Consider the following 24,128-nt stretch of genomic DNA (forward strand, 5'->3'; position numbering starts at 1 on the left):
AAAACACAACAGAGACTGTGAATACTTTTTTGTGGTATGAAGTTGATATACTGTTAGATTATTTTCCTTTGAGGTTTCATATTTTAATTTGATACTGTATTTCTTAGGGCACTGGTGATTTTTACTTTAACTGTAAGCTGATTAAGGCAGGAAAACACATTTTTGTTTTTAAATGCTATGTAAACTAATGGCAATATAACTATTTTTTGTAATGAGTAACTTTTTAAAATGATTTCAGTTGCTTTTATCTGGTAAAATCCTTAGAATGTGAGCTTGTGCAATTTATTGAAAGTTCACTCTGTACAAAGATATAGATTTCAGCTACATCTATTAGGTATAAGGAAAAACTGAGATGACATTTAAGGCATTGCAGGAAGTCTATGGATGTTTTGCAATTATAAATTGTTCTTATTAGCTGTTACCAAGTGCAGCTGGTGGTTCTTGACAGTGGTAGTTGTAAGTAAACATTTTCGAAGGGATGCTGTAATCTGCCTTAGCTGCATGTGGTCATTCAAAAAAGGATGCTGTTGCAGGTGACTCTCACTGAGCAGCCTGGCAACCACAGCTGAGCACTGCTTCATATCTGCTTAGCATTTGGAATCTAGCTTTATTGTGTCTTGATTAACAGGCACAGATGGGGAAGGTAATATTATCCCCCAGAAAGGATCCGATTGTCCAGTATGGGACCTGAGGGACTGTTTCCCAATGGGTAGGGCCTGAATACATTTGAGGGCAGGAGCAGATATATTTCTCAGTAGTAGCTTGCTTGCTGCACAACAGAGAACTGATCTAGCTAGCAGCAAAGTTGTAAAAGTTGGACATAATTTAAACGGATACCATTTTAACTCTTCAGAAATGAGTATTGTGAAATGTATTTCTCTATAGTGAGCAGAAAGACCTGGGAGTACTTGTCATTGCAACCATTTGACTCAATAGTCTCCTAGAAAGCTGTCTAGCATGCAAAAAAACCCTCAATGCTAATGATTTGATCTAGCAGTCTTACACATTCCTAAAACAATAATCATGTTTTGTAATTTAATTTTGTGTGTATAATAATGTCAGTTTTGTCATGCTTAATTTTACTGGCGTAGCAGAGCATAATTGTGTAGGCAGATAAGCTCCTGAACCCACTTAAAAAGAATAGGTACTGATTTCCCCTCCCCCCCACCAAGTGTTTAGCTTTTTTTTCTCCATTCTGCAACAGTCTTATCTCTGACTCCTCTTACTGTCCCTTCCCAAAACTATCTTAAAGAGCACAAATCCTTAAAGAATTAAACCAAGATTCTCCACAACAGGAAAGAGGTCCAATCCATACATAATGCCCATGAATTTCCCTCTCTGTGACTTGAACATTTTTCTCCCCGTGGAAGGACTACTGTGCAGATGACCTTTGTCTCCAAAAAAGCACACCAGACTGCTCTAATTCATTTGATCTCTTTCTTCTCATTTGTCCCCTGTTGTAATAATTGAGTCTACAAATGTACCCCACTTGTGAGCCTAACTGTAGGAAAGTGGATAAAAGTTCAGAAGTGTCACAATAACCTATAATAAATGTTGATGGGGAAAGGTGAAAAAAGGGAACAGATTGAATTAGTCCAAACAAAAAAGGCCCACTGATATAAATGAAGGACTGTGTTAGGACCTTCTCTAGTAAGTAAGAGAAGAGTGGGACTGGAAATCAATGAACCAAAACTGGTGTGTTGGAAGTCAGGCCTAAGTAGGGGACAAAATAAGGAGAGGGCTATTTCACCCATCATTCCCTCCTGAGGTCCTCAAAAAGAGACTTTTAGGGAAAACCTCACTACCTCAATGGTGACTGTCTGAATAGGGGAAGAGTGAGCTGTGTCATGATAGCTGTCAGCTATCTGCAGGGACCCAGGGGCTCTATTGTAACGCTGTTGGGCCTTCATTGTCCTGATCCTCAGAGATGTCCTGACCAGACTGGGCCATGAGAGGGACCCGGATGACATCACTATCTCCACCAGCTCTGGCTAAATCCCAAACACTACCTGGGACGTGAGACTTTGTTGTTCTCCCCACACACTCCATGTGTCTTTTTTTTCTTCCCTGCTTTATTGTGTCTCTTTCCTATTCCTCTCCTTTTACCTTCTGTTTAAGAAGGGTCTGGCTTAGCCAGCTAAGACTATATATTTTTCAGCACTGCTGTGAACCTGTGGCCAGAAAGGCAGCTAAGTGCAATGCCCTCAACAGCCCACTGCTGGTTCCCAAGTTTGCCACGGTTCAGCATGCCCGATAAGGCTGTGTGCTGTGTCTGTGTTTCTCCAGAAGTGAGGCTGCAAGTGAAAATCAACACCAGAGACAGAAGCTGCATTTTCTGTCTTTGTTGTTCTTTTCCCTCCCCTCTTGTGTGTGTTTGTCTTCTCTTGTCTTGTAGGAAATGGAATCAGACTTTACCAATAACAGCTCCAACCCATCTCAGCTAACTTCTCTTCTCCCCAAAGACAGTATTATCATATATAATGGTAATGCCATCTAAAAGACTGTCAAACAAGGGGAGAAAGGTATCCATCTAAAAATTTACTCCAGTGAAAGGGAATGAGGGGTGTTACAATGAAAGTGTTGCTTAACACTTTACATTTCAAAGGCTTTAACTGTTTTTTCTTCTTTTCCTGTATCTTTAATAAAAGGTTTAAAAGGATTTATAACATAGATGCTGGAACTAAGGGTGCTGCCCCACCCCCTGGCTTTAAGTGGTTTCTGTCACATACAGGGTTTACAGTTTGGTTCAATGGGTCTCAGCACCCCACTAGAAAAATTGGCCCAGCACCTCTGATTTATAATGTTTGCCATGATACTAAGCTGCTTGAGGTCTTTGTATACCAAGCCTTGTTTATGACTGTTTCATGTTGGACGGTGACAAGGTCATATCAGCACCTTTGATTCTTTGGGCCCATATATTCCATCTAAATTAATACAACACCCCTCACTTGTGAATGCACCATCAGCAATGACCTAGCTGGGCCCTTGGGTAAACAATGGGCTCTAAATCTCTTCAGATACAGCTATGGTAGGTGCACCTCATCGAGGGATACTCTTTTACACTTACTCTATGGAGTGACCAAGGAACTGTGAATCAAAAAACAGTCTCCAAATATCTTTGTTAGCAATAGCATCCCTCTAACTTGCAGAGCTCTCTTCAGTAGTACAAGCTATTTTATTTCCAAGGCATGCTATTAAAGAACAGACTTTAATATGCATGTCATGTTTTAAGGGACAGCCAGCCCTTGATCAGATGCATTTTGTGTTTTAGAAAACAGTAAGGTGTCATAAATGGGCTTTTACACAAACCAGGCAACAACCTCTCTAAGACCATGGCATCCATGTTGACACTATCTGGCTCTAGAGGAGATAAATACCATTGCATTCTTCTCCAATATGTAATGTTATTAAAAATAGGTTAGTCACAAGTGCACTTTATCAAAGTTTCTCCTTTTCCAAACCTAACCATCTGTTAAAGAAATAGTGAGCAGCATTAACCTTTCTAAATGTAGCTTTGCAGGGGCTAATGCCCTTGTTTGTCATTGTTACCAAACGTAATCAAGTTGTCTATTCGAGTGAGTAGTAAAACAAGAGAGAGAGAAGCCCAACAAGGCAAGAATAACAAATGAGCAGTGACCAACCATCTCAGCATTTGCCAGGAAAACAGATTGATCATGCTGGACCCAGTGCTACCTACGCCACTTTCAAATGACACAACCCATGAAATGGCATTGGCACCAGCTGCTGGAACAGCCATTAGTCCGCCCTCCTCGTGAACACAGGTGTAAGGAGGATGAATATGTTCAGAACAGAAGATTTAAAAATAATACAGTGGTTATAATAGGTGTTTTTTTTAACATAAGAAGCTGTTAATGTTTAATTCTGTGTTTGGAAATATAGTTACTAATCGAGTATGAAAGGAGACATGAGGAGAGATTGTGTGTATTACACCCGCAGCCATGAGTGATGTGAAATGCTATAGCATTCCCAGTCTTCAGTAGCAGATTAAGCGCCTCCCCATAAACATTAATCGGGGCTATGCATACAATCTATCATGTTTTGCCTTGCACTATCAGGAGCATCCAATCAAGTTTTACAGGGTCATTCATTCATTATTCACCTAAATAGTCTAAATCAGACAATCAAATCGGTTTGTTCTGAGCCAGATATAAAACAATAAATTACAAAGTGCAGGACCTTAGAACAAATCTTTTGAGGCCTGAGCACAAGATAGCTGAAGTATGGGATTGATCTGGAGGGAAAAAAAACTGTAGTAAACGGTTGTCAAGTGTTCTAGGTACAAGAGTCGGACCCAGGAACAGATGAGTTGTCCTTTCAGCTCTGCCACTGGCTTCTTTTGTGGTTTTAGGCAAGTTTCTTATCGTGTGATGTGGATTATTATGTAACAGTGTTTTCATGTTGAAAAGTGCCAAGTAGTTCTAGGGCAGTGGTTTGAGAGAGAGAGTGAAATTAAACTGGATCAATGGAAATGTGAAGAACACATCTGCCACAGCAGCTTGGACTTTAGGGGACATGGCAAACGTAGCTAGCTTTGTGTTTGAATGCATGTTCTTTGTATGAATGCAACCAAATTGAACAGCATATTGAAACTTTTGCCTTTATCTTCTTAATTCCTTCAACCCAACTGGACATAGTTTCTAGTTAAGGAATATTGCTTCTGTATCTCTTGGTATTGGTAACCTCCCCTGTATGGATTGGTGTTCCCTCTCCTCCTGGAACACTCAGCATAGCCTGTCTGTAAGGAGCCCACACTCTCAAAGCATAGCACATCAACATCTCCTCTATCTCTTCTCATGCGTTCCCCTTGTCTTTGTAACCTGTCCTTGTCTGTTCCATCAGGGCAGCAGCTTTAAAGGAGCAGATTCAATTTGTAAGTCATTTTTCTGGTTTGATTACAAACAAAAATAATTGCCTCAATGTAAATCTAGGAATATAACATTGGATTTTTTTAAAGTTTTTTAACTCTTGGAATTCAGTTTTCCTACTAGCACTCTTCAGAGCCCTGTTATGCTACTTGTCTTGTAGTCAACTAACATTATCTGCAACTTTCACATTCCACCAGTACATACATTCAACTTATACTGGAACTCAAAGATACCCAGATAACTTGGTATGCTGGTGTACCTAATAAACCTGGATATCTCAATATTTGCAGGGATTTGGGTTCATTTAGTTATTTATGGGCTGAAACAAAGTGAGATCTGGACTTGTTAGGCTATTTCCTCTGTTCAGGAATTGAGTTTACCACAAGAAGTCCTGATCCCGGACTATTTCTTGAAACACAATACTCAACATCCACCCTTAATTTGTACACTACCAAAGTACTATCTGGTGTTTAACTTTTTAGATAGGAACATTATATTCTTCACCATCTTCATTCTCTAGCCCATGCATGCAATTGGGAATTGCAAAGTCCTTGAGCCTGGTTTTAATGCTCTGGGGCCATCAAAGTAAGAGTAAGTATCGTTTTGTGCTTAAGGTACTGGAGATCTCAGAAGCCCTGGGATCAGTTCCTAGCTTTGTTATTTGCGGACAGTATATATTTGTTCCATAGTCACTAGACGCACATAGAACCTAAAGCACCTTCTGATCACTTATCTCTGGTATAAGAAAGGTGGGCAATTCATTTTCCAAAGTAACGACATCTGAATTTTCTTATTTCTCTTTTTAGCCAACTGCAATTTGGTTCTCAGAAAAAGTAACACTTGCCATTGTTAAAATACAGGCAGTCTGGCAAGGATAGGAGTTATTCCATGAAGTCATCTAGCAAGAATGGAGTGGATAGGGAAGCAACTCAATAGCATGCCACTCCCCCACAGTCTCCAGAATCATACCCTCACATGTACACTGCTGTAGCATTGCCGCCTCTTCCAGGACCCAGCAGACAAATATAGAAACAAAGGAAAGCTACTGATGCCTTTAAATTGTTATCACCACCAGTGACCTTGAGGAAGGTGTATAAAAAGTCTGTATCAAGCAGAATCCTGATACTTTTCGTCTTTGCTTTACAGGGTAGGTACCTATCTCTTTTACTGCTAAGCGTACTTACTTATAGTCAACTATGCTCTACAGTTGTATCATTGATTTTTATGCTGCTACCAGCTTAAGGTTTTAGTGGTGATGTCAATAAATACACAGCACTCTATTAACCCTGGGGTACTGGGTTACCTTACCTTAATGGTAAGGTAGCAAACATGTCTTGCTCTTGAAATGTTTTCTATCTAATGTTTACTTATTCATTTAGCCAACTGGAAGAGCCAAAACTGCAGGTTCCTCATTATAATGCAGCTGGTGGATGGATCAGCTATTATATGCAAGTCACATTTTCCATGTTCCCAGGAAGATTATGAATTATGTAGTTCAAACTTTCAAGCAGCTCAGCTACCCAAGGAATTCTTAAGATTGACCTGAGCTGCAATCCTTTGAGAAACATTGGGTACCATTTCAAATGTATACTCTGATTGCCTTAGTTGCTCCTGCAAATCAGACTTCACTGGCTGTGTAATCTAGTGGCTAAAGCAAAGGCAGGGTTGGTAAACTAGTGCTCTTGCTTTCTAATCTTAGCTCTGCTACTGATTTATTGATTATATTGGATGAGTCACTTAACGTCTTTGTATATCAGTTACTCCATTTAGAAAACGGATTTAACAGAATTCCCAGGGGTGTTGTGGGGCTTAGCTAATGCTTATATAGTGCTTTGAGTCCCTCAGATGAAAGGTACTATACAAGTGTGAAGAAGTAGTAGTATTTTATTACTGATTAGGATGGACTGAGATTTAGGCTTCCCAGATTTCAGAATATTTGTTTCAAGCTAACATTTGCTGGTTATAGTAACTTAAAAATATTTGTGTAGATGCAATAGACTGAACAAAAACCTCAATTTCTTGTCTTATAATGATTTTGCCATGCAGACTTCTAAAACATATTGCATTCTAGATACATACAAGGGCCCAAATTTGCAAGCCCTCCATTCACAGAATTCCATTTAAAGTAAATGGGATGTTTACACACAGATGTCTTACAGGCTCATGCCCCCACATTTTAGTAGTGCTGCTTTTGTAAAAGTGTCAAATGCCTAACTTATGTGCTTGCCCTGTATTCACTAACAGTTGGCAGGGTGCAGCTCAATAGTGCACCTTTAAGAACTAAGAATGAAGCCTGGTAACAGCTGTCATGAGGAGCAAAAATATATATAATGTGAATGGTATAGAAATAGCTTATTTTGTATTTTAGACTTATAGATTCATATACTGGGCTAACATAGAAGTGGCCACAGTTTTATTCACACATGTAACATGGAATGACACACACATACTCTTCTCATAGTTCTGTTTCATGAGTCTCTTGGGGTATGTCTACACAGCAGCTAAACACCTGTGGCTGGGCTGTGTCAGTTGACTTGGGCTCACTGGGCTTGGGCTGCTGGTCTGAAAATTATTGTGTAGGCTTTGGGGTTCAGGCTGGGGGACCCTCCCTGGGTTCCAGAGTCCAGGCTCCAGCCTGAACCGCAAAGCCTACATAACAATTTTACAGACCTGCAGCCTGGGCCCCAGGAGCCCACGTCAGCTGACAGGGGCCAGCCACGGGTGTTCAATTGTAGTGTAGCCATAGCCTTGGTGCCATGAGAGGTCTTTTCCTGCCACCATGATGCACTCATCCCCAGTGAGGAGAGGCCCTAGCAATCCAGATGGTTTTATGAGGATCTTGAAGTTAAATCACTGCAGGACTTTTCAGTCAGCTCAGAGTGACACTGAAGTAATTGTCAGCAGTCAAGCCTAGATGGGCTCAGACTCTTTACAAGAGCCTAGGCTTGTTGCAGGAGAAAGAAATGGGTTAATGTATGGCGGTGAGAACTGAGAGCTCTGGAGACACAGCTGCCTTGTTTGTATTGCTTTGCATGTTTAAAAATAATTGGTTGTTTTGGTGTTTAAGGCGTGTATCCAGAGACTGATTCTTGCTTGGAGGAGACTTTTTGGCTTCATAAGAATCCTGTAAAATAAATAAGCAAAAATAATAAAAAACTTTAAACTGCAAAGATAGTCTTGCTTAACTTATGCCTCCTGCAAATGTTTCTTTAGCTTCTGGTCCTGGCACAATCAATAAAGCTTCTGAAGGTAATATCTGTTGCAAGAATCAACTGTACAGGCATAAAAAAGTGTATCATTATGGCACCTTGAGTAAAAGAAAATAGAGAGAAAAAAAATCTGTTAAATGTGACTGAAAACCTTTCAGGAGTAGACTGTCTCTTATTATCTGTCTGTACAGCATGCTGCACAATAGTTCCCCAATCCTAGCTGGGCCTTTGGCATGCTACTGTAATAAAGACAGATATGTAATCTTTATGAAAAGGTAAACCATAAATATATAGGAACAATTTAACCCCCGGTGCAACTCCATTGCCTTCAGAGATGAATTTGGCCCACTATTTCTAAAACATTTTGACCTATTATTTGAATGTGTTAATGCTGTTTAAAGGGTGACTTCTGTGTGCTCTAACATGGAACATTTAACAGGTTTCCAAGATATCAGTGCTGCTGACTCGAGGTGACTAACATAATCTCAGCAATAAAAATGACTGACACATCCTGGGCTATCCAACTAGCTTCTAAGCGTCTTGCACTATTTTTACACATTTGTGTTTTCCGTTAGTATCTTTCACACTAACATACCTCACATGCTGTCTTTTTTTCAGTGTTAGGGTCATTTCAATCCCCAATAACTTTTCTTTTACTTCTTAATACTTCTAATATAGTCTGAAAAAGAACCCTCATGGACAGTCTAATCCTATAAAAAGCGACAAAGAGACCTGTGGCACCTTATAGACTAACAGACATACTGGAGCATGAGCTTTCGTGGGTGAATATCCACTTCGTCGGATGCATGTCTGCACTGCATTTAGCCATATGGAGTGGAAATCCATCACTCGACTCTAATCCTATAGTTCTTGCTCAGTCAAAATTCTTGTTCAGCCCAGTTGCTGTCTGAGCATGGATTACAGGATTTATCTTCAGAATTATAATGACAAACAAATATTTAGATGAGCAAAATGGATAAGACACACATGTTTGTTTGGCTTCCTACATCTCACATTTTTTGGCAGAGCGCATCAGAGAAAACAAAAGTACAAAAAAACAAGCTTGACCATGAGGCTGAATCAGAAAGACCATAAAGCCATTGTCTTAAAATGTGCGTTGACAATAAAATACTGAATCCCATTTAATCTGCATGTCAAGAAAATTCATTTACATGGAACCATACTTGGAACATCTAGCAGTTAAGCAGTCCTAGGACAATGAAATGAATTTTCAAAACGGCTCAGCAAACTCCTACAGACTTCAACAGGAGAAGAATTAGGCAACATTGTGTGGTTTTGAAAATCTTCCCCTTCTTCCACTTGATTGTGAATGACTCTGGCAGGACTAAGTGCATCAGTTTTCACATGCAGGAGCTCACCTCTCCATTTGTCTTCTGAACTTTGGTTTAAAATGATACTTTACCATTTGTGCCAGGAAAAAAAGGCTATACCAAATTCTCCCATGGAGAAAATTGTGATCCACAACTATGGCTACTACTCCATTGACTTCCAGGAGTTTGCAAGGGAAGAGTTTAACTGAGGATATAATGTGGCCCAGAATCTATGGTTGACTTGTCAAATTTGCATTTGAAAATTGTAGCCACTCTTATTACAGGCACCCTTGACAGCTTTCATCCCAATCATTTTTTTCTGTATGTTTTGGATCATATCTCAGACTTATTGTAAAATGGGAGAATTTTCTATTTTGTAGACTAGATCCTTTTCTTCTCTCTTTGGGCTGCACTGTCTAGAGAACTCGCCAAGATGATGGACATGTCGGAATTCGGGGAGGCTGCACCTTTCCTCAGGAAGAGCGATAAGGAGATAATGATATTACAAACTGTGGCATTTGATGGTAAGACAGGATATGTTTTCCTCTGCTTGGCCTGTTAACCTGAAATAGTTGGTGAACTGAATATTTAATTGGATTTACAAATTAGGAGCATTACAACTGTAAGTTCTTCAGGAGAGGGACTTTCATATTTGTCTGTTTAAAAAGTGTAGCACACTGATACTACTATAATAAAAACATTAATTACCCTGGTCTGACTAATGCATCTATATTTATGCTACCTGTACATTGTATATCTATTGTCTATATATCCACCTGAAATCTAGTCTGTGTACACGGACTTAACTTTCTAATGATAGTGTATGGTTTGAATTTAGTCTGCAGGCCTCACTTTGTAAGATTTGTTTCCCATAACTTATTTTTTTTGCAAGCCATTCACAGAGGATCTTGATGTAGAGTAACGAGTGAGAGTATAAATACATAGATAAGGGGGAAGGATTTATTGTGTAGATCAATAAATTGTTTCTACTATTCCATAGTAAAGAGTAATAGCTTTTAGAGGAGCTAGTCCAGTTACTCCTAGCCCAGGAAAGGAGATGTGTGTAGCTGGATACAGATTGTTACTACTATTAATGATTTACATGGCAAACAGTAGTAGACCTAATTAGAAGAATGTGACAGTGTGATTATGCCACATGGCTGGGAAGCAAGAAACATGGGATCTATTCTTGGTTCTGATAGTGGTTTGTTGTATGACTTTGGAGAAGATACTTAACACCTGTGCCACAGTTTCCCCATCTGTAAGTTGATGATGATGCCTACCTTTCTCCAAGGGTGTTGAGGCTTAATTAACATTTGTGAAATGTTTTGCATACCCTGAGGAAAGGCTCTATAGAAGGAGAAAGTTGAATTTGCAAATGGAAAACATAAAAGTAATATTAAGGGACTTTATACCCCACAACTACACATGCAGCTCCCATGGCTATTGGTGGACGTAAAGCACTTGGTTTGATGGTGTGATATGGCCTAAAGGGTTTCAGTATGCTTGCAGTATGGAAGTTATCTTAGCAATATTAATCAATAGCCGTATAATATGGTAAATTATTACCTTTTTGATTCCATAGGGAAGAGGAGGTGTTGGATTCCTGATGAAAAGAACGCTTATATTGAAGGAGATATCAAAGAGAGCAGTGGTGGCAAAGTCACTGTTGAGACTGTGGATGGAAAGGTATGGAACATTTTTCCATTTGTCTATCAATGCGTGATGATTGGTGTAATCAGAATCAAACCAGTTAATAGCCACAGCCCATGTTTGTGTTTTTATTTTATTTTATTTTGTTTTTTCTGTACATTTTTTCTCTTTTCTGGTATTGAAGAGCAAAGTACGCAACTGAGCAATCCTATCCCAGAGGAAAAATATTAAACTGCATTGTACTTAATGATTTCCAAGATCATACAACTTCATATTTTACCACCTCTGTCTGTCTTTCCCTGTTCTTATGCCTCATGCTCATCTAACATCTGTTACCCCTAACAGTGAACATCATGTATGTATGACAGGTCGATCAGAAGAATTTCCTCATGCTGGGAAAATTTCTTCTATGGTCCCAAAGAATCAGAAATGTGTGTGGTCTGAGAGAGTCGCTTGAAGTTTCAGTAAAAGAGCCAGCACAAGGAGGCGGTGTCATGTCATGTGCAGAGTGTGATGTACTGGGACTGAGGAGACGTGCTTCTTATTCCTGGCTCTGCCACTGACCTCCTCTATGACCTTTGGGCAAGCTGCATCCCTTCCTTTGTTTTCCCTCTGAGTCTGACCCTGTGTAGTTTTCCCTGTCAGTCCTGTGTAGTTAGATCAGGGCACAGACTGTTTGTCCCCCTGTGTTTGTGCAATGGGGCCGCAATCTCAGTTCAGGCCTCTGGGTGGTATCAGAATATAAATCAAGGGTGGGCAAACTTTTTGGCCCGAGGGCCACATCGGGGTGTGAAACTGTATGGAGGGCCGGGTAGGGAAGGCTGTGCCTCCCCAAACAGCCTGGCCTCCACCCCCTATCAGACCCCTCCCACTTTCCACCCCCTGACTGCCCCCCCTCAGAATCCCTGCCCATCCAACCCTCCTCCCTGCTCCTTGTCCCCTGACTACCCCCTCCCAGAACTCCCACCCCTAATTGCCCCCCAGGACCCCACCCCCATCCAACCCCTCCTGCTCACTGACTGCCCCGACCCCTATCCACACCCCTGCCCCCAACAGGCCCCCCAGGACCTCACCCCCATCCAATCCCCCTGTTCCCCATCCCCTGCCTCCCCCAAACCTCTGCCCCATCCAACCGCCCCCCTGTCCCCTGACTGCCCCCCAGGACCACCTGCCCCATATTCAACCCCCTGGCCCCAGTCCCCTTACCATGCCAGAGCCAGACACGCCGCCACGCTGCCCTGCATGAGCACGCAGCCCCGCCACCCAGAGCACTGCCCATGTGGTGGCATGGCTGTGGGGGAGGGGGGACAGCAGGGGAGGGGCTGGGGGCTAGCTACTCAGTCAGGAGCTCAGGGGCCGGGCAGGACGGTCCTGCAGGCCAGATGTGGCCCGCAGGCCGTAGTTTGCCCACCCCTGATATAAATAAATAAAAAATAGTAATGCTTAGTTTCTACTGGTTAAAAAATACAATAGTCAATCCATCCCCAAGTGGAATCTTTAATACATATGAGCATCTCTTTAAAGGTGTGTCATCAGCTCACTTGTTGCTTTTTTAATGTCACACTGTAGGCAGTGTGGAAAGACAAGGTGACAGCAGTTGCCAGCAATGTTATACTTGTCTGTCTCTGCAGACCGTCACTGTAAAAGAAGATGATGTTCAGCCGATGAACCCCCCAAAGTTTGACATGATTGAGGACATGGCTATGTTGACTCACCTTAATGAGGCATCTGTGCTGCACAATTTGAACAGGCGCTATTGCCACTGGATGATTTATGTAAGGGTCATTGGTTCAACGTATGTGTTTTGAAATGTATTCCGCAAGTGCCACAATGCTAACAACGTTGCCTGTACTTCGTATTCTACTTCCAACATTGATTGACCTCAATTCATTTTCAGGAAGGAAATGTATTTGGAGGAGGGGGGTGTCAATTTTGTGTCTGAACACTAAGCTAAAGACAAAAGCAAATAAAGGCAGTGGGTTTTTTTGCCTCAAGGGGTGGGGCAGCAGAATGGACTGGTTCATTTTATACTGCTCTCAGTACTAATCAAGAGCCCTCCATAGGCATTCCTAGTTCCTTAGGCATCAGTGGCTCAAGCTTAAAATGTGTGTAACTGTTTTGTTTTTGGTTTTGTTTTGGCGGGGGGGCAGGTGAGGGTGAGGGAAGTTGGCTTTCTATTTTCCTGTCTGCAGCCTCACTGTCTGTCTATCTTGTTTGGCTCTAAACCCTTCTCTGGTACTGCAGCTCCCCAAAAAGAAAGATCACTGTGAGTTCTATCCACTGCAAGGACAAGTTTCAACAGCAACTAACTTAATAGGGCCAAATTTTCCCCTCAGCTTGATATAGGCAACTCTGACTGAAATCATTGGAAGCTGCATGTCCACATTTCAAAGCAGAATTCACCTCTGCTCTTTAGCTTCTCATATGTTAACCAGGGATCATGCTTATCATCTTCCTTTTGTAAAGTTCTTTAATATCAATGGATAAAGGACAGTGACTTTCAGTGAGACTTAAGCTCCTATGGGTATGTCTACATTGCAATTAGGCACCTGTGGCTGGCCCTTGTTGGCTGGCTCGGGCTTGGGCTATAGGGCTGTTTAATTGTAGTGTAGATATTTCGGCTCAGGTTGCAGCCTGAAGTCTGGGACCCTCCTCCCTCACAGGGTCATACAGGCGGGCTCCAGTCTGAGCCCAGACATCTATACTTCAATTAAACAGCCCCATGGACCGAGCCCAAGTCAGCTGGCAGTGGCCAGCCATGGGTTTTTAATTGCAGTGTACATATACCCTAAATGCCTAAGTCATTTTTGAAAGTCATTTAAGTCACCTAGGCCTTTTAATGCTGAGTGGAGCAGCACCTATATACCTTTAAAAATCTGGGCCAAAAGGCATGTGTAAGAGCTAATGGATGACTGATATTAAAACTGACATATGATAGATTTGTCTTAAATCTCACTCTATATAAAGGCCATTTACTCCGTGTCTTGGGTTCCTTTTTAGACCTATTCAGGTTTATTCTGTGTGACTATAAACCCCTACAAATGGCTTCCAGTCTACAACCCGGAGGTGGTTAGTGCATACAAAGGCAAGAGGCGGTCAGAGGCTCCCCCTCACATCTTCTCCATTGCAGATAACGCATACAATGACATGCTACGCAGTAAGTAGCATCATTTGCTTTTCAAACTTGAATTTGTTATTTTGCCTACTTGATGGATGCTCGCTTTTTTTTTTTTTTAAACTGGATAGAATTTTAACAGTGAAACCTACCGGCACTGAGTATTATCCAGGTACTCTACAAAAGGGTTTAGACTTGAGAACAGAGAGATACAAAGCCCCAGTGACTTGTTCAAGTCTTCTAATAAGAAGAATAAGCTTATCCAATCAAGGGATAGAAAACAAATAGGGTAATAAAACTGCCTTAAACTAGTTTGATCTCTTCCTATACTCTCTGTGGTTCCAGTCCCTAATGATTAGAGTAACCAGATGTCCCGATTTTATAGACGCAATTTTTGGGTCCTTTTCTTATATGGGCTCCTATTACCCCCCACCCCCGTCCCGATTTTTCACACTTGCTCTCTGGTCACCCTACTAATGATGAACATTCCTAAAGATTGTCCAGTGCTGAGTGTGTGAAGAGCTATCTCTGTGTGACCATTGGAGCTTTGAAAATCTTCTACTGCTGAAAATACGAGGACCAAAAAAAAACCAACCATGAGGCCCTGAGGAAAAATTCAAGGCACGTAACTTTCAATTAAGTAGGAAATAAACCTCTTTAATCTTGCAACTTCCAAATTCTCAGTAAAAAAGTGTCCTACACTCTAGTTTAAGCATCCCAATGTGCAAAGAAATCAGTAACTTCAATGAGGGGTAAAGGAGGAGGAAAAATAGGAGGTAACATGGAAGTTAACTCTAGGTTCATGAGCACCTTCATATAGGGTTGTCAGGTGTCTGGTTTTCGACCAGAACACCAGGTCGAAAAGGGACCCTGGTGGCACCACTCAGCACCGCTGATTGTGCCACTAAAAGTCCAGCTGGCAGCGCAGTGGGCTAAGGCAGGCTCCACGTGGCTTCTGTCTGGCTCATAGGCGCACTGCCACATCCATGGCCAATGGGAGCTGCAGGCGCGGTGCCTGCAGGCGTGGACAGTGTGCAGAACTCCCTGGCCCCTCTGCCTATGAGCTGGACATGACAGCTGCTTCCGGAAGCTGCCTAAGGTAAGTGCTGCCCAGCTGGAGCCTGCACCCTGAACTCCCTCCTGCACCTGTGAAGGTGGGGGATAGTGAGCAGCGGAGGCAGGCGGGGATGGAGTGAGCAGGGGCAGGGCCTTGGGGAAGGGGCGGGGCTGGGAGTGGAACAAGGGTGTTCGGTTTTGTGCGATTAGAAAGTTGGCAACCCACCTTCATAATATGTTATGTGAAAATAAGTATCTGATTTTTTGTTTTGATGCAACCTGTCTGAAATCCTTGGCTCAAAGCTCAGAACTGTCTGTCTTTTCATTACTTCCTGAAGGCCGTACTATTTCCGTAGTTGAGGAAATGCTGGTTCACTTTCAAAGAGTAGTTGGTTGCAGAGGATTTTAACAAATTGAGGGGAAACCAAACTAGAGCTAAAAATGAGGGAGAGCCACAAATCAATGGCTGTTACTACACAGGTGCTTACAATTAAGTGTGGCGTGCACATTTAATTGTAAGCATCAACCACAATCACAGTTTTGCTTTGGTTCTTATTACAATGGATCATTGGCTCGGATTGAATCAATGTCTTACTGTTTTAATATTAGTGAGAGTTGCATGGTGGGATTTTTTTTTAATCAGTGTATGTACTTTTCTGGCGGGGGTGGGGTGTAACCTACTACAGACAGGAAGAAGAGGGAAGTGATCAAATAAGTTTGAGAGCCATTGGTCTAAACTATACGTGCATCATCTATGCACCTATTCTACACTAATCTGAACACCTAAGAATGGAGGAAGGAATGCTGTATCTTCTGCATCAAGTCCATGTGCACTGCCTCTTGGATTAGTGGAAAATCTCATTAGCAGTCAGTAGTATTAGGCTTTATATCCACTAGAAACAATGCAATAAATATTTGATCAAGTCTGAGTCCTTCCATTAGAGGGCAGTGATGGTGCACACATGCCAGCTACAATAAAGAAATTTTATTACAGGTGGAAATGCAAAAAAGCAATTACTGGAGCGTGTGATTTTTAACACTTTTTTTTAGAAACTACAGGAGTCTCATCCTGCTCTCGAAAAGGGACTAACAACCGGAAGAGAATGGGAGAGGGTTGAGAACAGAGAGATGTTGACATAAACCAACTTCTCTTCTGAGCCAAGTTTATCAGCTAATGGCACAATTATGGTCAGAATGGGCCAAATAAATCCTGAGTGTAATTCACTGAGGTCAGTGGAATTAAAATGAAGATGAATTTTGGCCAAGTTTTTTTTTTTAAGTCTACAATGAAACTTGAGTGCCCGTACAGTAATTATACATATAAAAGAACCATCTCTGTGTAAACATTTAGGGTGGTTCAGTGGGACATAAGCAGAAGAACCAGTTGGAAGTGAGCTAAGCTACGTGTAGGAGGAACATTTTGCTTTGACATGATGGCATAGTTTCTCAGGAGAAGTGGCAGAACGAATGTCATTTGACTTTTAAAACTGGATTGGACGAAACACTGGAGCATTTAATGTCGTGCTATACTTACAGTGGCCTCTAAAGACTGGATCCTTCCGTTTGTTTCCTATTACGCTCATACTTTTAATAACCTGCCTTTCTTCTCCTTTTCTTTTTCCTTAGATCGAGAGAACCAGTCTATGCTGATCACGTAGGTGTTTATTTTTCATCTGGTTTGGGAATCTGTTACTGCAAAAAAAAAAAAAAAAAAAAAGTCCTGCTCCCAGAAGCAGCCAGCGTAGTCCCGAGGGCAGGGTGGCAGGGGTTTCCCTCTGCATGCTGCCTCTCTGCAAGCACCACTCCCATTGGCCGGGAATGGGGAGCTGTGGCCAATGGGAGCTCCGGGGGCAGTGCTTGCAGAGAGAGGCAGCATGCAGAACCTCATTGGGCCACCCCTTGGGCCGCAGGGGCGCATTGGTCCCTTCTGGGAGCAGCATGGGGCTGGGGTAGGCAGGGAGCCTGTCTTAGCAGCAGCCATGCTGCGTCGCTGACCGGGAGCTGCTGGAGGTAAGTGCTGCCTGGCAGAAGGCCACATCCCAGCCCTGATTCCCTCCCGGAGCCAGCACCCCAAACCAACCCCCTCCTGCACCCCGAACATCCTCCTGCACCACAAGCCCCAGCCCTGACCCCCCTCCCAGAGCCAGCACCCCCTCCTACACCCCAACACTCTGCCTCAGCCCAGAGCCCCCTCCTGCACTCAAACTCCCTCCCACAGCTTGCACCCCTCATCCCCTCCTGCACCCCAGGCTCAGCCCAGAGTCCCCTCCCACACTGTGAACCCCTCGGTCCCAGCCCAGAGCCTGCACCCCCTCCCGAACCCCTGCCCCATCCTGGTGAGAGTGAGGGAGGGTGGGGGAGTATGAGTGATGGGGGGGATGGAGTGAGTGGGGCGGGGCCTCAAGGAGGGGACGGGGTAGATCCTGGGTTGCCGTTAAATTCAAAAAGTGATCTTGGGTGTAAAAAGGTTGGAGACCACTGGATTAGATGATCGTGATGGTCCCTTCTGACCTTAAAGTCTGAGTCTGAGTTTGTGATTGGAAATTGTTGCAATCAGATGGCCGTGCTGTAGCCAGTTTGAAATAAGTAGCTTAGGACTTAACTGAATGTGACCTCTTCTCTAACCATCTAGATGTGGTCCTTTCAGTCCAGGCACAAGGCACACTGGGAAGGCAGCACAGATGAAAGGTGTGCTGTTGCTGCCTTTGCTCTGTCTGTCCTATGGGTAGATAGAAGACCTCTTTTCCCGAAGTGGTTAATTTGGCACCTTTCACCAGCATAAAATGCATTTAAGCTAGGCATTTTGACAAGGCAGTCATGTGTAGGGAGGGAGCAAACCACGACAATCAAAGCAGGGAGCATGGTCTAGTGGCTAGAGCACAGTTTGGAGAGCCCACTGGTTGGATACTATTCACAGCTCAGCTACTTGCTGTGTAATGTTGGGCAAGTAACTTTGCCTTTCTGGATCCGTTACCGTACTGGCTGTAACATTCACCTATCTCTAGTGTTGAGACTTGACGTTTGTAATGTGACTCGCTGTACTTAGATGGAAGTCACTACACAGTGCAGATTGTTATTACATTTCTGAGCTCAGTCAGGTGAATAATTAGTTATTGCTATTGCCAATATTCATCCCTTTTCGTTCTGTCAGTGTGGTATGAATTGCCACTCAAAAGTCCAAGCATCAGCAGTAGGAGCACAATAAGCAGCTGAGAAAAGCCTGTCAGGAATGAAGAGTTGGCAAGATTGGAGGGTGAAATATAGTTGGTTTTAGGAGTGTCATTATTATCCCTCTGCTTTTAGTGGAGAATCTGGTGCCGGCAAGACTGTGAATACAAAGCGTGTCATTCAATATTTTGCCACAGTCGCAGCACTTGGGGAACCTGGTAAAAAAAGTGTGAGTATGCAAGGGGCTATTTATTGATGGCCAAGATTTTCCTATTGTGTGAAACCTACCTTATGAGTCCGTAATCATACCATCAGATCTCACATGCTAAGCAGCAGTGGACATGATCACCACTTGGACAGGAGATCCAAAAGGAAAAGACTGGGTGCTTGAGGAAAAGGTGTTAATGACCCAATAAGTGGCATTTCTCCTTCTGAGTCAGCACTAGTCTTCCTCAACATGGTGTTAGGGGCATAGCTTCTCCTGAAGCTGCTGCCTTCCAAATGGGACAGCAAAGCCAAGGCTTCTACCACCTGTGATTATTGAAGACTGCATGGCACTTTTTTCCAGAAACCATTAGCCTTGGTGTCCTGACTGGATTCTAGAGCTGATCAAAAACTCTTTGCTTTTCCATGAAAAACTTAGATAAAAATGAACTTTTTTGTTTTCAATTAATTTTTTTGCTGAATGTTTTGGGTATTTGTTTAAAAAAAAACTAAAAATGTTTTTGGTTGTCAAAAACTTGGAAAATTTCTCAACAAAACTTCTGTTTTGTTGAAAAACATGTTATTGTTTGTTTGAAGTGGGGAGAAAGGGTTGTCAAAAAAGAATGTTGACAAAAAAATTTCAACCAGTTTTCCTAAATTCCAATTTGGTAAGTTACATTCTGCCTGTACTCACTGCCTGGAATTCCATTTGAATATTGTTGTGCAGTGGTGTTGTGAGCTGTTCAACCAACAGTTGCCTCATTTCACCTCTACACTGAATACACTTCTGTGGTGGATTAAGTGAGCCCTCTATACTGCATATACAGGGCCCAATTGTCAGTCAGTCCCTGATTTTGTACATGTAACTGATGATGACCCAAAACCATGCAAGCACTCATTTTGTGCATACAAAACAAGTACCAGGTGGCTGAGTGCCCAGTAGCCAAACTTGGGTGCCTGATTTTGAGGGATGGAGTCAGTTGGGCATACACACTGAGTCATGCTGACTGGAGACTGAAATTGGAAGTTCGGCCATAGTTTGATAAATGAGGTATCAAAGGAGGTATTTATCTCCATTGTCTTCATCATGATCAATAATAGATATTACAGCTCCAGAAGTTCAGATGCCACAGGATCCAGTTTTCTAAAGCTTGTCTATTTCTGCTTGTATCCCTTTATTCTTGTTCTCTGATGTCATGTCTTAGCTCTGCATCTGGTTTGTCTGTCTGTTCTGATTGGAATCCACTGGGGCAGCTGGTTTGAATAAGGAACTGTGGGAACAAACAAGGTTGGACCCATACTTTCCTATTCCAAGATGTGCCAGGAGCAGGGGGTAATAGGAGCAGGGGGTAATAGCAGCAGAGGGAAGCCAACAGTACACACTGAGAGCAGGGGTGCTGTCAGTGAGCCCCACCCCGGAGTGAAAGTAACTTAAAGGACTTACCGGTACTCCGGAGTCCTGAGCAGGGGGTGGGGCCTCAACTAGAAGAGGCGGGGCCTTTAAATACCAGGGCCCTTTAAATCAAGATTTAAAGGGCCCAGGGCTCAGGCTGCTGCGGGGAGCCCCGGGCCCTTTAAAGCACCACCCAAACCCCACTGCCGGAGGCCCCTGGTAGCAGTGGCAGGGCTCCAGCAGTGATTTAAAGGGCCTGGGGGTCCCTGCAGCAGCAGGAGCCCTAGGCCCTTTAAATCACTGCCAGAGCCCTGCCGTTGCTACCAGGGGGCTCCGGCAGCAGGGCTCTGGAAGCAATTTAAAGGGCCCGGGGCTCCAGCCACTGCAGGGAGCCCCAGGTCCTTTAAATTGCCAGCCTGGGGAAGCCGGTCCGGTCCGGCTCGGTGTACTGGCTCTTGTCGGTACACCATACCGGACTGGCTTAGTTTCACCTCTGGCCCCACTCCCCACAAAATGTGTGAGCTTCACACACTGTATATGCCTAGAGCTTGCCTGGTTTGTGCTGACTAGATCTCTAATCCTTGCTAATCTTTTTGTCTTTCATAAACTCTTTCATGGTAGTAATCATAATGTCCCCCTTTTTCTTTCTTGTTTGTTTGGTGGTGGTGGTTGTTGTTGTTTGTTGTTATAATTGCTCCTTTGGTAGCAACCAGCCACCAGGACTGGGGTAAGTAGATGACTTCACTATTTTGTCTTATATTTTCAATCTGAAAATGGTACTTAATTTGCAAGGGCAGGTCATGAGCCTCTGTTTAATATAATTCCATTCTATACTGTCCCATATTACGACTGAGCCTAGACTATTCAAATTAAGTTCACTTCAGCACATAGTCATAAGCTAATTTAAATTAATGGGAGTTATGTGGAGTTCTAAATCCTCTAGCTGTGATTGAAAATCTTACCCATTAGGAATTTTGAGTGCCTTCAACCAATACTAACGTATCTGTTATTTAGTCAATGCTTTTCACTTTATTCTATAGTGTCTCCCATACATGTACACACTTCTGTATACACCTGTGCTATAGCACTTCAAAAACAGGGTTGGTTTACTTGTTCTCAGTTGCCATTCAGCATGAAATCTAGAAGACAGCTGTTAGGATTCAAGGATTTTAGAATATTGAGGGCTGAGAATCTTTTTTTTTTTAAATTGGAGATATACCAATCTCCTAGAACTGGAAGAGACCTCGAAAAGTCATCGAGTCCAGCCCGCTTCCTTCACTAGCAGGATCAAGTATTGATTTTTGTCCCAGCTCCCTAAGTGGCCCCCTCAAGGATTGAACTCACAACCCTAGGTCTAGCAGGCCAATGCTCAAACCACTGAGCTATCTCTCCCCTATCTTGCTCCTATGCTTTGTCCAGGCTGTACTAGCTACAGGTGTGAGCTACACATGTTGAGTTAGATTTGTATAATGTGTTTATATGCTGATGGTTATTAACCATGTTTCAACCCTTTGATTTTTAGGGAACCTTGGAAGATCAAATCATCCAAGCAAATCCTGCCTTAGAAGCCTTTGGGAATGCCAAAACCCTGAGAAATGACAACTCCTCACGTTTCGTAAGTCCAGTCTGTAGTTCAAATGTCTTGTTAACCTGCCCTTATTCATAACATATAGAATAATAATATGTAATGTGGTAATAATAATAATAATCTATTCATCCTATTTATAAAGCGCCTCTCATTTCCTCCACTGAGGTGCTTGGATTGCTTCATGGTTGAAATGTAACTAACAATGATCAAATCGAGAAAAAATACTGTTGATGATATTAAAAAAAATGCCACATCAAAGAGCATAACTTAAAAAGAGAGGGGTTACGCATATAGTAGCCCTTTTCAACACAGAGACTGCACATAATTAAACAGGGCATGCAACAACTGAAGTAAATAATTTGGGTACAATTTAATGAGATATTGAGCCCTATTTTCTGGGCAAATTCCAAGAGCAAGGGACCATGAAAACAGCCCTGTTTTGATAAGCTAGTGGGTAGAACAGCTTGGGCAGCATGATGTAAGGTCAAGACCAGAAGTAACAATCCAACAGGGAAGTGGAAGAACAACACTGGTCAGGAGAGAGCCACTACCGTTGATGGCCTCACTGCTCCTCCTGAGTTAGACGGCCACCCAAACCAAGGGAAATGTGAAGATGCACCAGGCAGTTGAACACCACATAGACTTGCTAGGTGGACCAGTTTGTATATTAGTCTGTCAAATGTGTATGATAATACTTGCCTTCTCACAGGTATTTTTTGAGTGTGTTTGCGAGTGTAATATATAAAAAAATCTACTAAGTGTTATGATTAACGTACTTATATATTGTGCCTAACATTTTTTAAAGCCGAAACAAACGTGCGCATCAGTGTGTGTGTTTGTTTCGGCTTTGAAAACTGTTAAGCATAATATATAACTCAGTTAAGCTCTACATTTGGTCCATTCAGCATATCTTGTTGGAAAATACCCTCTCCCCCCATCAGAAAGCTAATAGATCCTAAGCAGTCTGACTATCATGCAGGCATTGTATTTTGATATTTGTTGTACCTCTTTACAGTTTATTTGCAGTAATTAGACTGTTCTTTTGCAAAATTAGGGTAAATTTATCAGAATCCATTTTGGAACCACAGGCAAGCTGTCATCTGCCGATATTGAAATTTGTAAGCAACAATCGTTCTCCTTGCTATAGAATCACAAATTCGTGTCTGACACTTCCGAGAAAAAGCTTTCTCTTACTGAACTTTTTATTATCTACCCAGATTTGCTGGAGAAATCCCGAGTGATTTTCCAGCAGCCAGGTGAAAGATCCTATCATATCTTCTACCAAATCCTGTCAGGAAAGAAAGCAGAGCTACAAGGTAAGCCTGAAATATTGGGTGGGTGAGCGCAAAAAAACAGGCCTTACCTGATTGGGTAAATGGCCAAAGGCAAAAAAAATACTGTTATGTTCAAGAGGATCCTTATGCTTCCACTTGTAAAAAAAAATGGAGTCTGTCAAAATGAGATGTCATTAATCTGTGGATCTTTATAATGAGGGTTTTTTTGATAGCAGCAACATGAAGGGCAATTTTCATTTTGACATGCAGATACAGAATGCCCAGTAATGTTAACAAGTGTTACATGTTAGAATAGGAGAATGGAATCCCAGGTTGGATTTTTAAAATATTTTGCCTTCTACTATATATAATAAACAGTAATACTTAACATTTATGTAGCCAGGTATCACAAAGCATCTTAGAAACAATAAGCCTCAAAACACCATCTGAGGTAGTAAGGTTTGGGGGGTATCCCCATTTAAATGTGGGAAAATTGAGGGACAAAGCCTTTAAAGGACTTGCCCAAGATCACTCAGGACATCTGTAGTAAAGGCAGGAAGATAACCCAATTCCCTGCTTGTGCCATTAGGGTGTTCACATTTGTTAGAGGATGCAAATTCCACAAACATTTGCAGAGCAAAGTACTTTCTATAATATAGATCTCTAATTTTTGTTTTTCATTGTGGAAGAGAAGTAAGCAGTAGAGCAGAAGCTTAGTTGCACTGTTGTTAATCGACAACAGTGTGAAATATTTTTTCTACTCGCCTCGGGATAGTAAGAATTCCCCTAAAACACAAGGCTAGTGAAGGACAGCTCAGCCCAAGGATTCTTAAAATACATTATTCTCTGAGTTTATCTTGGAAACAAAGCAGAGCACAGAATACCCATACTTGGTCTTCTACCTTATTTATTGTCTAACGCCCCTGTCTTGGATCATGCTGAGATATTTGCTCTTCTGTATGTGTATGGGTCCTATTATCTCTAAAGATGTACAGTGGGCATATGCCCAAAAACACACATTCACATGCATGACCAATGATGTTCACATACTCCAAAACAGCCTTCCTGGGTAATAGATGTGTAATTACAGACACTTTTTTATTCTTGCTCTCTCCAATTCTTGGTCTTTAGTCTGAGAGAGGGAGTAGGGTACAGCGGTTGAAATGAGAACTGAGAGGGTAGATTCTTGGGTTTGATTCCTGGCTCTGCCACTGACTTACTGCCTCAATAAGGTTGGAGCCAAACATTGTT

The 24,128-nt window shown here is 42.3% G+C and overlaps 1 protein-coding gene across 1 annotated transcript in view; it reads left to right on the forward strand.

Moving 5' to 3' along the window:
* Positions 1 to 1,902: 1,902 nt before the first annotated feature.
* Positions 1,903 to 24,128, forward strand: part of MYH15 (myosin heavy chain 15) — a 66,458-nt gene continuing 44,232 nt past the window's right edge. The window contains 12 exon segments of the mRNA XM_039525165.1: positions 1,903 to 2,016; positions 5,693 to 6,033; positions 9,807 to 9,950; positions 11,012 to 11,115; positions 12,711 to 12,854; positions 14,080 to 14,236; positions 16,877 to 16,904; positions 18,554 to 18,647; positions 20,722 to 20,742; positions 21,538 to 21,630; positions 22,658 to 22,721; positions 22,821 to 22,919. Of these exon segments, the coding sequence (XP_039381099.1) occupies positions 9,860 to 9,950; positions 11,012 to 11,115; positions 12,711 to 12,854; positions 14,080 to 14,236; positions 16,877 to 16,904; positions 18,554 to 18,647; positions 20,722 to 20,742; positions 21,538 to 21,630; positions 22,658 to 22,721; positions 22,821 to 22,919 (895 nt within the window). The 5' untranslated portion in view covers positions 1,903 to 2,016; positions 5,693 to 6,033; positions 9,807 to 9,859.

The sequence above is a fragment of the Mauremys reevesii genome, linkage group 1 (genome assembly GCF_016161935.1).
Source record: "Mauremys reevesii isolate NIE-2019 linkage group 1, ASM1616193v1, whole genome shotgun sequence".
Lineage (NCBI taxonomy): Eukaryota > Metazoa > Chordata > Testudines > Geoemydidae > Mauremys > Mauremys reevesii.